At 55.1% G+C, this 16,080-nt stretch overlaps 1 protein-coding gene across 1 annotated transcript in view; it reads left to right on the top strand.

Annotated features, from left to right (window-relative positions):
- Positions 1–3,188: 3,188 nt before the first annotated feature.
- PADI2 (peptidyl arginine deiminase 2) overlaps positions 3,189–16,080 on the top strand; it is a gene marked incomplete at both ends in the record, with an annotated part of 38,202 nt that continues 25,310 nt past the window's right edge. The window contains 3 exons of the mRNA XM_084244089.1: positions 3,189–3,320; positions 4,240–4,388; positions 15,698–15,881. Of these exons, the coding sequence (XP_084100215.1) occupies positions 3,189–3,320; positions 4,240–4,388; positions 15,698–15,881 (465 nt within the window). The remainder of the gene's footprint in view (positions 3,321–4,239; positions 4,389–15,697; positions 15,882–16,080) is intronic.

Below are 16,080 nucleotides of genomic sequence, written 5' to 3'. Positions count from 1 at the left end.
TATACAAATGAAATAATGGAATTCAATCGTGTTTGTTAGGCCAATTCTTATAGAATAAACTCTGCCAGACTGTTTCCTGGGCTTGAGTCCTTGTTTTGATTATCTAATAAATTCTGTGTCTAACTATTGAGGTTTTATTTCCAGTGAACACATACCAGAGTGTGGGCTCTGCTGGGATGGAGTCGGGGTGGGAGAGAGCCAGGAAAGGGCTGGGGGTGCTCTTGAGCAGGGGGTGGACTATCCCTGGGCACAGCAGCGCTGCTGCTTTGGGATCAAAGGTCCAGACCCTCATCCCCTCCCAACCCAGGCCTCCCTCAGAATTCCCGTTTGAAACGTTTGGCGGTAAAGAAAAGGAGAGCCAGGCTCAACTTTCTCAAAGGAAGGGAAAATTTTTTGCGCCCCCGGCGAGCTTCGGGGACCCAAGGTGGGGGTCTGTGAAGTCGTGCCTGTTGTGTGGGGAGATGTCCTTTCATAGGGTGAGGAGAGGTTAGGCAGGAAAACTGGGTTGGGGGGGTGGGGAAACAGGCTTAGGCCGAACAAAGTTGTTCTTCGTGAAGCCGAGTTGTTTTCTCCTGTTTGTGGCTTCAGTTTCGGTTTGTTGGTATCAGCGGTCCTGGATCAGGGCCATCTTGTTTTTTTCTATGTGGGCTTCCTCATTCCTGGCCCCGGCACCGACCTTTCACAGTGGAATCTGTTGTGCCCAACGTCGACTAGTGCAGCCCCCAAGGACACAGACAACCGATACAAGGGCACAAAGGAGTTTATTACGGGCTCGAGTCCGGGCCCTCGACACGCACCGATGCAACGGCAGAGGTCGAGAGCCCCGAACAGAGGAAGCAGGGGTATCTTATAGGGTCGCGAGTGGCGCGAACTCTGAAAGAAGCTGGCAATTACTCACTGGCTACTACAAAGGCATTTTGGCGCGCGCGGTTAGTTTCAAACTGATTGGACGGTTAGAGATGCTGTCCCATTTATGGATAGGACTGTCCTCATTGGCGGCTGGGGGTGGTCTGTTTTTTCGTCACCAAGTGGAGTGAGGGTTGTGACTGCTGAAACTATCTCCGGAAAGCGGCTGGACAAGGACTAACATATCAAGGTGGAGGATATACAAAATGGCGAAACCTCGGCTAAGCTTGGTTCCACAGAATCCAGCTCCACGTGGCAGCCAGAGTGATTTCCTAGAGTACACCGGGTGCCATTGCCACAATTGAAGATGTTTCTGAGGCCCCTGCGACCTTAAGAAAAAGTCAAAAATCTGTCACACAACTTACAAGGCTCCACATGATACGGCCATGCCATGCAGGCCTCTCTTGCCACCCCCAATCCCAGGCCTCTCCCCTCTGCTCCCTACCCCAGACCCAGGCTGGATGCAAGTCACTAGGCCCCCAGGGATGTACTTCCCTCTGCAGGGCACGCTCTCCTCCAGCCCCAGCCCACCCTCCACGCCTCTCCTCAGACCCCCATCGCCTCCCTTCAATCCACATGGCAGCTCTGTTGTCCTCTTCTGGGCCCCCTAACTCAGTGACCCTTCAGACTTCCGTCTAGGAGAACCTTAATCAACAGCCGCCTGCTTGGGTAGATGTGGAGGGCCTCGTGGGGGTCACAGGGACTCCGCTGCGCCTGTCCTCCCCTGTCCGAGAATGGTCACAGCAGCACTGCGGTTGCCTATTTTCTCATCTCAGACTCCCTGGTGGTGGCAGAGCCTGGCACAGGGTCAGCCGTGCCCACTAAACATCACCCGCTCCTTGTCCCGTGTTCTCCAGTTTGCCGTCTGGCTGCAGGACTTGCCGCCTGCCCATCCCTCAGTCTCTCTGAGACCCCTTGGCTAATTCAAACCTGGCTTTGATTAGCAAACTCAGAAGTTCTGGACAGTATGAAGGAGGAGGAAGCCCTAGAAATGCAGGCTCTAGACTCATTGTTGAGGTTTCCAAAAGTGTGCTGTAAAGCAGCATGGACAATCAGGAGCCTGTTTTCCTAAAAACTTTACATGTATGTAATAATTACCATCTACTGGACTCCAGCTGAGCCGCGCTCTGATTGGCCAAGCACCGGGCTGTCCATCAGCTCACTATTGTCGCCCCCCCAGGACAGACCACCAGGATCTCCCATACCAAGGAAGACACCAAGGCCCAGAGATGTCCCCCAGCTATTGAGGGGCAGAGCTGAACTTGACCCCGGGTTTGCCAAGTCCAAAGGCCACATTCTTTACTGCCAGGCTCATGGTGGGCTCTGTGCAGAGGATAATAATAACTCCCACATCACAGGGCTGTTGGGAGGATTAAGTGAGCGAAGAGCTGAGACATCCCTCAACGGGTTCCTGGCACCACGGAGGGCTCAGCAAGCGCCATCTCCCCCAGTAGCACCAGCTGCCCCACCAGACCACACTCGACGTCAGCCGCGGTCACCTCTGGTCCTGGGCCCACGCTGATCCGATTTTATTTTTTCACAGCGATCAGGTATTACCGCTCTACTTCTTTCTTTCCAAATATTTGCCACATGATGCCCTCAGTGAGCTTTCCATCTCTTCAAGGCAAGCCTTGAGATGACTAAATCACCCCCAGTTTCTTTCAAGGCCAAGCACAGAGACCCCAATAAAGGATCATCAGGGAACCAGCTCAGAGGAGCCCTTCCCAGCCCAGGCTCTCCGGCCCCAAGCTGGGCAGGAGCAGGAATTGTGGGTGTGGGGTGCAGGTCGGAGTCAGGAACTGACCCCAGCTACCTGACCTTTGCTGGCAGGCCCCAAAAGGCACAGTGAAACGCCCCGGCTCTTCCGGGCCCCGGGGAGCCGTGGGAGCAGCCTTGATGTGTGAGACCTCCGGCCCTGAATCCACCAACAGCTGTGGCCACTTCAACTATTTTAAACCTCTGGGCACCCGGAGGTTGCGTCACAACGCCCAGGCCCCGGGGGCCCCACACTGCGGGCCCTGAACCAGGGGCAGGAGCCCTGGTGCCCGTGTGGGTGGCTGGTGCATTTGGGTGTTTTAAGGAAAGTTTGAGGGTTTGTCCTGTGCCAGACACAGTGCTAGTGTTTTTTGCTCATGGCCTCAAGATGCCAACCCCTAGGTTGTGATCAGTTCTTGCAAGAGAAGGAACAGGAGGCCCTGGTGGGCAGGACGTACTGCCCAGGGCTCCCAAAGGCAGGGCAGGGTCTGGAACTTGGGTTTCCTCACCCTGACTTAAGAGACAACATGTCGTCTCTGCCCTATCCACTTGCCCCTGGCACCTCTCCTTCCCTCTTGGTCTCTATCCTGGCCCTAAAGGAGTCTGAGACCAAAGCAGATTCTTCACCGGTCCTGAGACTCGCTTTCCTCATCAGCAGTGTGGGGGGTTCCGGGGAAGGCATCATCCTCTAATCCAAACACGTGAAACGCTCAGCCGGCCAGTGTCTGGCCTGGGAAAACCACACTAAGTGCCCCCCACTCCTGCCCACCTCTGTGGTGCAGCCCCCTCACCCAGAGGCTCAGGGGAGAACATGACCCTCCACCCCTCCACCGCATCTCATCAGATGGCACATACTCATCAGATGCACCCCCTCCTCCAGGCAGCCCCAGCAGCTCTTCATCTGCCGTGGGGGTCACCTTCATCCCGGGCAGCCTGAATGGCCCTGGCACCCCCAGGCCTGACCACAATTCACCGTGGCAAACCAGGCTTGGTTTGCCAGCCTGGTCCTGCAGGCTGCTGGGGCCCCCACTCTCACACCCTCCCCCATTTTCCCTCTGGTAATACCCATCCGACTGCTGGGAAGGCAGCGAGCAGGCTGCCCTGCCCCCCACGCGGCTTGCTCTGGCAGCTCCAGCTCCTCCCTTGCCCTTAGTCTGTAAGGGCCTGCAAGAAGGGCCGGGCACCCGGGCTTCCAGAAGCTCCGGGACCCCAGGCTGGGCGAAGGCACCTCTCCCTCTGGGCTCGCACCACCTGCGGCCCTGCCCCCAGGCAGCTGCAAGCCGGCGTCGCCTGCCCTGCTGGCTGGGCCAGGGGTCCTTTGTCCGGGCTGCACCACCGCAGGGCGCCCACTGGCTTGCTGAAAAGAATGAATAAAAACCAAGCAACAGTGGTAAGGAAATGCAGCTGCTTACATCACCCCTACCTCGGGGGGGGCGTGGTCACGCTTGACGGACGGGCCCGCAGACCACTAGTGGGGGGAGGCCACGTTGCCCCGCCCACTGACCACGCCCCGCCCGCCGGCGGCTGCATAAGGGCGCGCGGGGCTGCGGCTGGGACGCTGGGCTGGCTCACCTGCAGCAGGTGCGTCTGGCAGACCTGGGCTGGCAAGGGCGCCGCCGGGCCCGCACTGCTGGGAAGATGCGCGAGCGCACCGTGAGGCTGCAGTACGGGAGCCGCGTCGAGGCGGTGTATGTGCTGGGCACGCACCTCTGGACCGACGTCTACAGGTGAGGGGGGCGCTTCTGCATGGGCTGGAGACCCTCTGCCGACCCCGGGGCAGGGCCTGAGATCGCACCCCTAGCCACCTGGAGACCTTCCCGAGCTCGGGGACGCAGATTCCTTCCTCCAAACCGAGCTGTGCCTCATCCAGGGACCCCTGCGCCAGAAATACTAAGAATCTCACCCAGAAACCTGACAACCCCTAAATCTTGTATCATTCCCCCCAAAGTCCCGAGAATCTCCCAGATACACTGACACAAGCCTCCAACTCCCTCACTACCGCTGTCCTGCCCCCCCCAGGTTCCCCCAAAATCCTCTCCCCTTGCACTTTGCTGACACAGTGCTAGTGTTTTTTTGCTCATGACCTCAAGACACCTCCCCAAACCTCCTGACTCACCACCCACCTCAAGATCATCTGAGCTTCTTCCCAGGGTTTGCTGGGGGACAGGGGCAGGACCAGAGGGAAATTCCTGGGGTAGAATCCTGCCTTTGGGGGTGCTCAGGCTCTGGTTTCACCCTATGGGGGCTCTGGTGGTTGTCTATCCTGAGCACTGGTCAAGAGCCTTGTCCCCAAATGCCTTCCCTAACTTCACACTGGGGTCAGGGAATGACCTCGTTCCACCCCGCCGAGGGCCTGGGACTCTGGATGGGCATGAGGGGGTTCTTTGAGAAAAGAGCCTGATTCAAAACTGTTCCCCCCTCCTCTTCTCCTGGCCTCAAACTTTGTTGGAGTGCAGGATTTCTGAGACAGCAGGATGCGTGGGCTGGGGAATAGAGGTTGTTCAATGATCCACTTCCCTGCAGGTGTTGGGGGTTCAGGGGGAGAGGGGAGAGCAGGCCTGGGAAGGTGTTGGGTGTGAAGGCAGGGGTGGAGAAAGCCCTCTCTTGCAAGCATTTGAAATGTTCCCCGTTGCTGGGGTGGGAGGAGTCGTGCTGAAAGAAGGGAGCAAGCAGGACTGAAGTGGGGCCCTGTGCTGCCTACCTCCACGGGACCTCTAACCTCCCTGTGCCCTGAACTGAGCTGGTGCCAATGTGGTTCACTGCTCCCAATGCACTCTGTCGTCTGGAGCGCCCTGCCCCACCCCACGCTCCCACCAAACCCCAACCCTGTCTTCCCACACACCCTCCCAGCCAGTTCTCCGTCACCTCCAGTGGCCCGGGCTGCCCTGCCCAGCCAGTTGCCTGCCACCTCCTCCGCAGGCACTGGCCACACTGATACCATCAAGCCCCAGCCTCCTTCCCCGAGGCAGAGGGCAAAGGCCCAGTCACTTCACGGACCGGGACCCTATCCACTCGCGGCTGAGAGCCCAGCTGTAAACCCCGGAAATGACTGGGGGAGGTCATGGAGTGGGGTCCAGGCCTCAGTGGCCCAGAGAGCGGCCCATCCTCCCTACCCCCATTCCTGAAATGGGCACTGCCAGGGAGTGGGCGGGGAGCCAGGACTCTCAGGCCTCTAAGCCCCAGCTGTCACTCTACCCGCCTGCCTGTTTGCTCACTGGGGCGCTTTTGATGCAGCCTCCAGTGGGGGTGGGGAGTAAAGAAGGGGGCCATGCTCCAGCCTCCCTTTCCCTCTGTCCTGGCAGAGAGGCCCAGGCTGAGCCGGGACAGGGATGGGGGAGGTGTGGACTCATCCTCCCTCCAGGCAGAGGTGTGACCTCCCCTTTGTCCCTCTCAAGAAAGCAGCCACAGCCACACGGCCCACACCCCCCCACACCTGCACTTCATTTGATGCCCCCACCCCACCGTCACCCCCACCCCCAGAGCAGGGCAGTCTAGTCCCACAGAAAGAGGGTGGGAGTCACAGCTAGAGCCACATGGGCAATTTTCATTTTCTAGGAGCCACACCTTTGGGTGGTTTCAAATAAACAAGTGGAATTAATTTTAATAATTTTTAACCCAAGATACCCCAAATGTTAGCATTTCAACAGGTAATTGATTCAAAAAGTATCAACAAGATGAAATAGTTTACATCTCCTTTTCATACCGAGTCTCGAAACTTGTGTATTTTAGATTCACAGCACACCTCAATGTGCACGGTCTGATTTCCAGTGCTCAGCAGCCCGGGTGGCCAGAACCCCGAAGGTCAAGAGCACTTGGGGCCAGATCAGTCTTTATGGTGGGGGGCTGCACTGTGCATTGGAGGGTGTTTAGCAGCATGAGGCTTCTGTCCCCTAGCCGCCCCTAGCAGCCACCCTCCATCCTTCCCCACCCACCCAGGTCCTGCCTCCAAGCTCTCTAGGAGACACCAAGGGATGAGCCTGGAGGGTCCTGGCCCAGTTAGGGAGTGGTGTCTTGGCCCCCCTCCTGAGTCACAAAGATGAGTGAACACCCACCTGCCTTTCCCAAGGGCTCTGGACCCCACTTTCCTGAGCTGCACACAGCGGGGGTCTCCCCTGCCCCCTTCCTCAGCAGGCCCTGTGGCCCACCCACCTCCTCCCAGCCAGACTAGCCCTGAGCCAGCCCCGCCCCCCAAGAGCTGGTCATCTGGGAGCAGATGCCCAGAGAGAGGGAAGGCAGGTTTTTGCCTAGAGATCTACTTGGCGATAGCTATTAAAAAATACTCGCTGTTTCCTTCTTCTGCTCTCGAACATACTTATCTTAGGCGTGGCCCCACACGCCCCTGTGGTCCTGGGCTGTGCCACTTCCTCACTGGGACTGGCCTAGGCCCCCATCTGATTCTGGTTTGTCATCAAAGAGAGGCGCAGGGTGGGTGCCATCCAAGGTGGTTTCACTTCCTCTCACCTCAGTCATGTTTCCCCTGCACTAGAACCAGAGTCACTCCCAGAGACTGCAGGGATGAGAGAGGGAGCCTGGGGCTAACGTCATGGGGTGATCTTGCTCTGCCCAGCTCTCCCACTGACCCACCAACCAGGCTGTGGAGGCAGCTTCCCTCCCCCTCCCTTGGATATGTCTCTGTCCAGGGGATCAGAGCTATCCACGAGGCGGGTGCCCACTGCTGCTCCCTGGGCAGCATGGTCAGGACCTGAAACCTGAGCTCTGCAGGAGCTTTGGGCAGTCAGGGTGGGATTAGGACTTTCTGGACTCTGCAGAAGAGTGTCCTGGTTACATCTGATCACACAATGAGCCATGAGGTGGGAGGTGGGGGTGATCTCCTCCCCCCTCCCCAAGATACCCCAAGGCAGAGGCTGACGGGCCATTTTCCCAGCAGGGCCTTGCCCATTACTCTCTGGCAGAAGCTGGGGAGCAGGCCTGGAGTTCCCACACATCCACAGTGAAATCCTGGGGAACCCAGGACAGCGCAGGTCATTCACACAACCCGAGGAGCCAGGCGCTGCTATTGGCCTCTCTCTATGTGTGGGGAAGCTGAGGGAAGGGATGTTTGACATGGCTGGTACATGAGGGGTACAGAGCCCAGGCCCCTGGCGACTCTGCCGGCTGCCTTCGGGGATACATAGGAACGTCCTCGCCAGCTCCCCGCCCTCCTTGTCCCCACCATCTCCAGCCCACGGGTTGATGGGCAGCTCCCTGATTGAGTGAATGAATGAAGGGGGTGTGATCAGTGATGCGTGTCAACAGCCCTTCACTGGGCTGAGCTCCCCACCCCCAGCTTCAAGGGACAGGCACCATTGGAAAGGCCCGTGGAAGGTCAAGGGCATGAGGCTGAGCTTGGCCAGAGCAGGACTTGAGAGAGTGGTGGTGGGAGGAATCAGGCCAGATCAGGTGGCCCCATAAATTAGAACAACACCCAGCGCCCTCAACCCTAAAGGAGGCCCTGCCAGGAGCTGCTCCAGAACTCGGGTTTCAGGCTAGTCCCCCCGAGGGCAGGGCTCTTAGCAGGACCTGGCAACCTGTGTGTCCAGCCCACAGGACCCTGCACAGCTGGGGTCCCTGCGAGCTTTCTCTTCCTGCCCACAGGGGAACAGAGGGTCACCCCAGTGCATATTCCTCAGCTGGACAAGCACACCTGTTAAACTTTGGTGGGAGGCAACTCCATCCTGCCTGGCCGTGCCAGAGCCTGTGCCCAGGGGCTTTGCCCAGCCTGCTTGTCATGGTCACACACCCATGAGGCCAGGCAAGAAGCCAGCCTCTGGGTCTCTGACTCCCACCTGTAGGGGTTCTAGAAGTTCCCAAGGACTTTTCATTTGACTGTCTCCCAGACCAGCCCCCCACCCCTGCTAGGTGTCCCTTCCTGGAGGCCCCTTAGGGGACTCTGAGCCACGCATCCACTCCCAGGAGAGAAGCAGCCAAGCCTAGAGCTCAGAGCAAGAGTCCCCCTCCCATTCTGACATTCCAGCCCGCAGGCTTGGAGCAAGTGCTTGCCCGCTGTGGGCCTCAGGGTGCTTATCTGGAAAATGGGGTGATCTGCTACAGTCCTCATGGGAAGATGACACCTGGCAAGTAATAAATACTCACCAAGTAATTATCAAGAATTAGTATTAGTTTTATTCTAATATTAAAATTAACAATGAGGCATGGTCTCAGAGAGCTCATAACCCTCATGAGAAAGAAAAATGCTACCAATTGTTAAGTGTTGTTTGAGGCACTGGCAAAGGGAAGAGGTGAGTTGTGGCTGACGGGATCAGGGAAGGCTTCTTGGAGGAGGTAGCAACAAGTGAATCTTTAAGGATGAGCAGGGTTTCACAATGAGACCAGGGCCTGCCCCGTGGGAACAAAGGTGCCTGGCAGCAAAGTTGGGATGCAGAGGGGTGGAAAGGACCTAGTTTCAGTGGCCTGAAGTAGGGTAAAGGGTCGATGAGCTCCAACTGGAGCATTGAATGCCAAGCCCAGGCACTTGGCTTTGTTCTGTAGGCCATGGGGAGTCATTGAAGGTGTCTGGGAAAGGAGACATAGATTCGACAGTTTCTTCCCCGAGGAGAGGGCCCAAGAAGCTGGAGGCACTCTTGCCTAGTGAGAGAGACTGCTGAGCTGCCCAGGAGGAGACAAAGGCCAGCAGAAGGCAGCGGTCATGCTTTGCCTCTGTTGCTCCCTGTCTCATCTCAGGCCTCCAGCCCCCACTGTGTCAGGTGTGAGGCCAGGCCTCCCCCCATGTCCTTGCGGGTACTCATCATCCAGGTACATGCAAGCTGATACCCATGAACCCCCCCCCTTCTCAGACTCCTGCAAAGACCTGAGGGCAGTCACACCTAGACTGCCAGGAGCTGGGGTCAGCTGGTGTTAACAAGGTCCGGCTGATGGACAAGATGACAGCCAGATGCCAGCTGGGAGCAAACACATCATGCCCTTGAGTCTGGGACTGAGGAAGAGTCCCCAGTCCCACTGGGCCTAGCTGGAGCCCTCCCCGCTGATGGAGCGGAGACCAGAGAGGCTGGCTGTCTTCCTGAAGGCCAAACAGCATCAGTGGGGCAGGCAGGTATTAGGTCACAGAGTCCAGAATTCCCTCTTCTACATCTGACGCTGCTTTCCTGTCTTGCTCAAGCCTCCTTTGATTGACACCAACAAATCAGCCATTTCTGTCTATCTCCATGGCCACTTCCTGGTCCCATGTCACCGTCATGGCTCCCCTGGACAGCTGTAGTCACCTTCTCACTGCTGTCCCCCACTGTCGCTCTCCTCAAACCCATTTCCTAGCCTGCACCTGGGTGATCGATCTAGTCTACACCCCCTTCTGAGAAGTCTTCAGTGCTCTTAAGAGAACAGCCGACTCTGCATGCTCTGCACTCTCCTCCCCTGACACAAATTCCAGCCACTCTGTCTTCTGGTTTTCTCGAACCTGCTGGGCTAACGCTGGCCTCCGGCCATCACCCAAGCTGTTCTTGCTGCTTGGAAATCTCTGCTCTCCTTCCACACCTCATTTTGCCCAAGTTAGTATTTCTCACACTGTGGTCCCTGAACCAGCAGCGTTAACACCGCCTGGAAGCTGGTCAGAAATACAGTTTCTCATTCCACAATATGTATATAGCAGATTGCCATGTTGTTCATTTTAAATGTTTGCAATTTTCTTTGTCAGTTTTTCCTCAGTAAAGTTGGGGTAGGTGAGGAATGCAGTTTCTCAGACCCCACTCCAGACCAACTGAATCAAACTAGGGCTGGGCCAAAAACCTGCATTGTAACCCAGGTAATGCGATGTACACTCCAAACTAAGAACCACTGGTCTAATTATTCTTGTCTGTCCCTTTCTTGTCTATCCTGACACTAACACTAAGAGTTCAAAGTCTAGTAAAGTTCTTCTGCCAAATGCCACTTCCTCCAGGAAGCCTTCCTTGACCACCAGGCCAGGACCTCATGGTCTCTCAGACTTTTCTTTATAGCTCTGATCATACAATTAACCGTGTGATCCTTGAACATCTTTCTCTGGCACCAGAATGTTTCCCCCATGGACCCAGAAAACATGCTATCATTTTTTCTAGTCTTCCCCCAGCACCTAGAACTGTGCCTGGCACACAGGAGGTGCTCAATAAATGCATATTGCATAAATGACCACATAAGCAATCCCTACTCTTTCAGTCCTTCCTGCAGCAAACATTTATACTTACTGTATTCCTAGACGAGATCAGGTACTGAAACAAAAGGAAAATACAACCCCTTCCTTCAGGGAATTCACTGCCACAAGGTAAAACAAACCCAGGACACACTGATGGAGTTGGGTCTCCAAGGAAGGTGGACAGTTAGCAGGCAGGGAAGCTGGGGAAAGTACTGCAGGCAGAAGGAACAGCATGTGCAAAGTATACAGTGAGGTGGAACAATGTGGGGAGTTGAGACAGTGGGGGTTGTTGAGGGAGATAAGGCTGGAGAGTCAGTTGAGAGGCACGCAGTGTCTCCAGGCCCTGGCGATCACCGGCCTCCCTCCAGTGGTTTCAATGTATGAGCAGACCCTGAGTCATCTGAATATTTTCAAGCAGGCGAGTGACCTGATTTCTTTTTTTTTTTTTTAATCTTTTTTTTTTTTTAAATCACTCTGATAATACGGTTTGGGAAACCAAAAAGGGTGGATTCATGTGTTCATTTATTCCCAATGGATGAAGGGCCGAGATCTGGGACAACAAGGTGGGCAGAGCAGACGTGGCCCTGGGCCTAGCAGCCTGTCCTTCTGTTGTAGGACAGGGAGAGGGGCAGCCCAAACCCCGCAAACCTGCCTATTCTAAATGGGTTCTGCCATCCGCCGCATCAACAGAAAACATAGGAGACTTTAAGGGGAAGGAACTTTAATAAAACTAGGAAACAATACAGGTAAGGCAGAGTCTAGTTTCTAAATGAAGCACCCAAAGTTACCCGTCCCCTTGTGGGTAAAAGTCCATCCAAATGGGACTGGCCCAGAGCAAGGCCCCAAAGCCTGCCACAAGTCTAAAGCATCTTCCAGTGGGGACCCACAGAAAAGGGTCAGAAACAACCAGACAAGCCCGGAAGGAAAAGAGCAAAATCGACATCAAGATAAAAGCTGCCATTGTCACCTCCCCACGGGTCTCACCCACATCTGTGTCACCCAGTCCAAAAGACAAGCGCAGTTTCTTCACGTGTCTCTAGGCTCCATGCGCCTCCTCCAGGTCTCCTGGCTCCATCCTGCTTCCTTCCTCAGTCTCTTCTGTAGCTTCTCCTCTTCCTGCTCAGCTCCACCCTCCCTTGGGTGAGGCAGGGAACCTCCCCCTTTCCTGGGGACCACCCTGTTACAGTTCAACTTATGCAAAAACGAATTCTCTCAACCTTGATCCCAAACTTTAACAGCATAGTAAAAGTTTGTAAATTAAATCTACTTTTAAACCATTTTTCCTATTTTTTTTTTTGCATAAAATCACAGGGCAGAAATAACTAACAGCAATTTTTAGCTGGCTTTGTTGAAATACTCTATATAGGATCAAAGCGAACCGGTGGCATCCGGTCGATGTAGGCTTTAGGTACAAAGTTGGTTGAAATGATGACCCCAGGAAACTCTATTTCTAACATTAGATAAAATAAGGACTCCACTAATTTCACTCTCAGGGAATTGCTCCGCCAGTCCCGAGTTTGAGGAAAGAAGGAAATAGTCATTTTCTTACATCCAGGAACACAGAAATCAATCACTACACTCAATGTTGATGACAGTTTCTGGTTTTCATTCATAGACTTTGAAGGGTCAGAATGTTCTGGTTGTTCTGACTCGGAAACTGGTGTCTATATGTCAGCCTTGGGGCTGCTGGCAAGGTTCTGCTTGGCTCCTGTCATTTTGATCTTCCTGGAGCTGCCTCTGGCCAGCGCAGGCCTGGAGAGCCTTAGGGTCCCGGTGCTAACACTAGTTTATGCAGGGATTTGACAGTTTCTCCCGGCCTTCAGGAAGAGAGGTCCCAAAATGCAGTTCTCACACACCATCTTGAACCTCTTTCCCTTAAGCAGGAGATCATGGCCACTCCCAGCACCCCATTCTTTCCCTGGGTACCTTTTTGGGCCCTTCTCTGTAGCCTCTAGGGACAATAGGTGCCCACAACCCAGGCTCTCGGTTTTGGGTTTCTGCCGGGAATTCTGAGAGGTTCTTCCTGGGGAGGGAGCTGCCAGCAGGATCCACCCGGGACAATGGGTGCCTTTGTCGCTTCTGCCAGCCTGGATCCAAGAATAGCTGTTTGCTCAGCTCAGAGCCTGCCTAGTTGGGGGGTGGTAGGAGGCTGTGGGGCCCTGTAGTGCCAGTATCAGCGGGCATTAACCCTCTGAGCCTCTAGGGCCTCCTCCAGTTTCTCACTGGCCCCGAGGAATGAAAGCAGCAGGATGGATCAATTGCAGCACCTTTTGTAAGAGCTCACACCCTCCAAGAGCATCCTGCCCCGTGCATTGGTAAAGCACTTTTTTTCTAAATAGAATTGTATGCACAAGAAAAAAAAACAACATAAAAAGAGAAGGGGAAAGAATTGCATGCAGAAACTCAATATATGAAACCAGATGAGGTGACAGTGGTGCCGGTTGTGGGAGGCAGGGATCTGGCAGGGAGAGCCCCTGCTTTTTCAGTGCCTCCTGCCCACCCCTGGCCCAGGGTGTCCCCCTGTGCTCCCGATTCCAGCCGCCTGTGACCTCTCCTCTCCTCTCATTTACACTTGAACTGAGGGAAGCCTTCCCCAAGGCCATCCAGGAGGCGATGGATAAAGCTGGACTCGCCCTGGAGGGATGTGTCCCAGTCCCCAGCCCTTGATCTCCCTGATTCATGATCTTTACCAAAACCACATTCCACCTATAGTCCTTAAAATTTTTAAATTTTTAAAATCTTAAAATTAAAAACTTAACTTTTTTCTCAAATCAACTCCATTGTTCTTATAACTTTAAACAGAGTTCTGCTGTCCTGACCAGAACTGGCCAACCCTTATTCCTCGCTATGCACAGTTGAGCCACTTAGTCTTCTCTTAAATCAATCATCCACGTGCCTCCTACGAAGTCTTAGCTGTGTGGCTCCACCCTCTTTGTCGGGGATGTTCCTCCCGCCCAAGGAGCTAGGCTAGCTCGGCCAGACCCAGCCCTTGGGGTTTACAATCCAAAGACAAGAGGCCAGATGCAGCTCCACCCTGGGGATGAGTGACAGGCCTGTGGGACAGGACAGGCGGGGGTCATTGTGTGTCTTAGGGGTCAGCAGGTGGACTCTTGGATGTGCAAGGGACACACTTAAGACCCCTTCACAAGTGGATGTCAATATTGGGCTGGAACCCAGATTTAAGGCACATGTATCCAGGGTTTTCGCATAGACTCTGCCTCTCCTAATGATGGCTGTGGACAGAGGGCAGCAGGCCACGGCCAGCAAGAGTCCCTGTGATGCCCTCGATGGGCTAAGTAGTTCTGAAGGGGGCTGTGGACAAGAGATAGAGTGGCCAGAGCTGCTTTGTTGAGCTCCATTCCTAGCACTGAACATGGGCTGCCAGGCCTTTGCCCACTACGTCCTGCCAGTGCCCAAGACCGGAAGCCCCTGCAGTTGGAGAGACCCCACCTGGTGGCCTCTATAGACTCCCACTCATAACCTCCATCCCCTGGGCTCTAACTACCAAACAGCACAGACAGACCTGTGGTTCAAAGACCCTGTAGACCTGCACCACAGTAGCTCCTGGAAACCTGCTGGGCACCCATGTTCCCAGGCCCATTCTAGACCAGACTCAGGAGGGGTCTCCCCTCCAGGTCCAGCTGCTGCCCGACTTCAAGAAGCAGTGGTCTGGCCACCGTTCACTTTTTCAGCTGCCCCAGCCACACCTCTGCCAATGCCAAGATCTTCAAAGTTGTGACCTTACAAAAACTGAATATTTAAACAGCACGCCCTGATGACCCTGAGGCCCCACCATAGTTGAGAACTATCCAGAACCCAGGAGTCCTGGGCCCTCAAAACAGCAGCTATGCTTTGAGGCAGACACTTTCTCTCAGATCACATGAGATCCCTCCGAAATCCCTCTCAGCCCTCTTTCACTTTAGGAACTTTTGCCAGCCCAGGCACCTTCCTCCCCAGCCTCCCTGACCTTTGCCTTAACTCCCCTTAAGCCTCTTTTTTCCACCCATGCTGACAGAACCAATTACCAAAGGTCCTGTGACTTAAAAGGAGAAATGAACTCATGGTTGTGGAGGCTGGAGCCTGAGGTCAGGGTGTCTGCTGGAGTCTGGGGAGGGCTCTCTTCCCAGCTTGCCCCTGGAGCCTTGTCTTATAAGGGGATCAACCCTATCTGATTAATATCTCTCCTTCAGGACTTTGTTTCGGCTCAGTCACCTCCTGAAAGCTTTATCCCCAAATAATAATCCCATTGGAAGTTAAGTGTTCAGCATAAGAATTTAAGGGAGATTCAAACACCCTCTGTCCCTAGCGGCCCCAATGGCCTTGTTCATTTTCTGCCCCCCAGGCTAGATGATGTCTCAGAATTCCCAATGTATTTAGGAAACTGCCCCTGCAGCCCAAGAAATGGCTGACTCCCAGGAGCGGGCAACTACGGCAAGAAGGAGGGGTCTTTGTGACAGAGCCCAGCCCTCCCGGTCCCCTTTAGGACCCAAGTTCCAAGCTCTCTCCCCATGTAAACCCGGCATTTTCCTGCCCTGGACTCCGACCCCAATGCTGGGCAGGGGCTAGGAGGCTGGGTCTCGAGCCCGCTGCCTTTGGAGCAAATCTACTCCTCTGCCGCCCTCATCTCGTGGCTCCCAAGGCTTCTGCCCACCAGAAGCACCAGGAAACTGGTGAAGAATGCAGATCCCCAGGCCCCTCATCACTCAGTAAGCACAAGATGGGCCCAGTGAGTCTGTATTTGTAACTAGCAGCCTCATAAGGACCAGATAAATGCAGAGCAGCTGGGTCCTTCAGGGTTCCTCAGACCAGACGACCTGGGAGAGCCCAGCAGCCCTGCTCCTCCAGGGATGCCCCCCGAAGGCCCTTGTCCCGCCTGTCCCGGTGGGCCCCCTAACTGGCTCTCTCTCCCCACAGCGCGGCGCCGGCCGGGGCACAGACATTCAGCCTGAAGCACACGGAGTGCGTGCAGGTGGAGGTGGTGCATGATGGGCAGGCCGAGGAGGTGGCCACCAATGGCAAGCAGCGCTGGCCCCTGTCGCCCAGCACCACGCTGCGGCTCAGCATGAGCCAGGCGAGCGCGGAGGCCAGCAGCGACAAGGTACCAGGCCCCGGGAGCCAGGCCAGTGGGCATCGAGACCCCCAATGCTAGCAGTTACATCAGAAGGGGAAAGAAACAGGTGCACTTAACTTTAATACTGTGTTCTACTGAGCCCTGTAAATCAAAATATTGCCATTTGGACGTGATGTCAATATGAAGAAATGTTCAGTGACACAGTTTGCGTTCTGCCGTGATACCC

The sequence above is a fragment of the Talpa europaea genome (assembly GCF_964194135.1).
Source record: "Talpa europaea genome assembly, chromosome: 9".
Lineage (NCBI taxonomy): Eukaryota > Metazoa > Chordata > Mammalia > Eulipotyphla > Talpidae > Talpa > Talpa europaea.
Note: the sequence above shows the minus strand (reverse complement) of the source record. Positions and strands in the feature narration are given on the sequence as shown.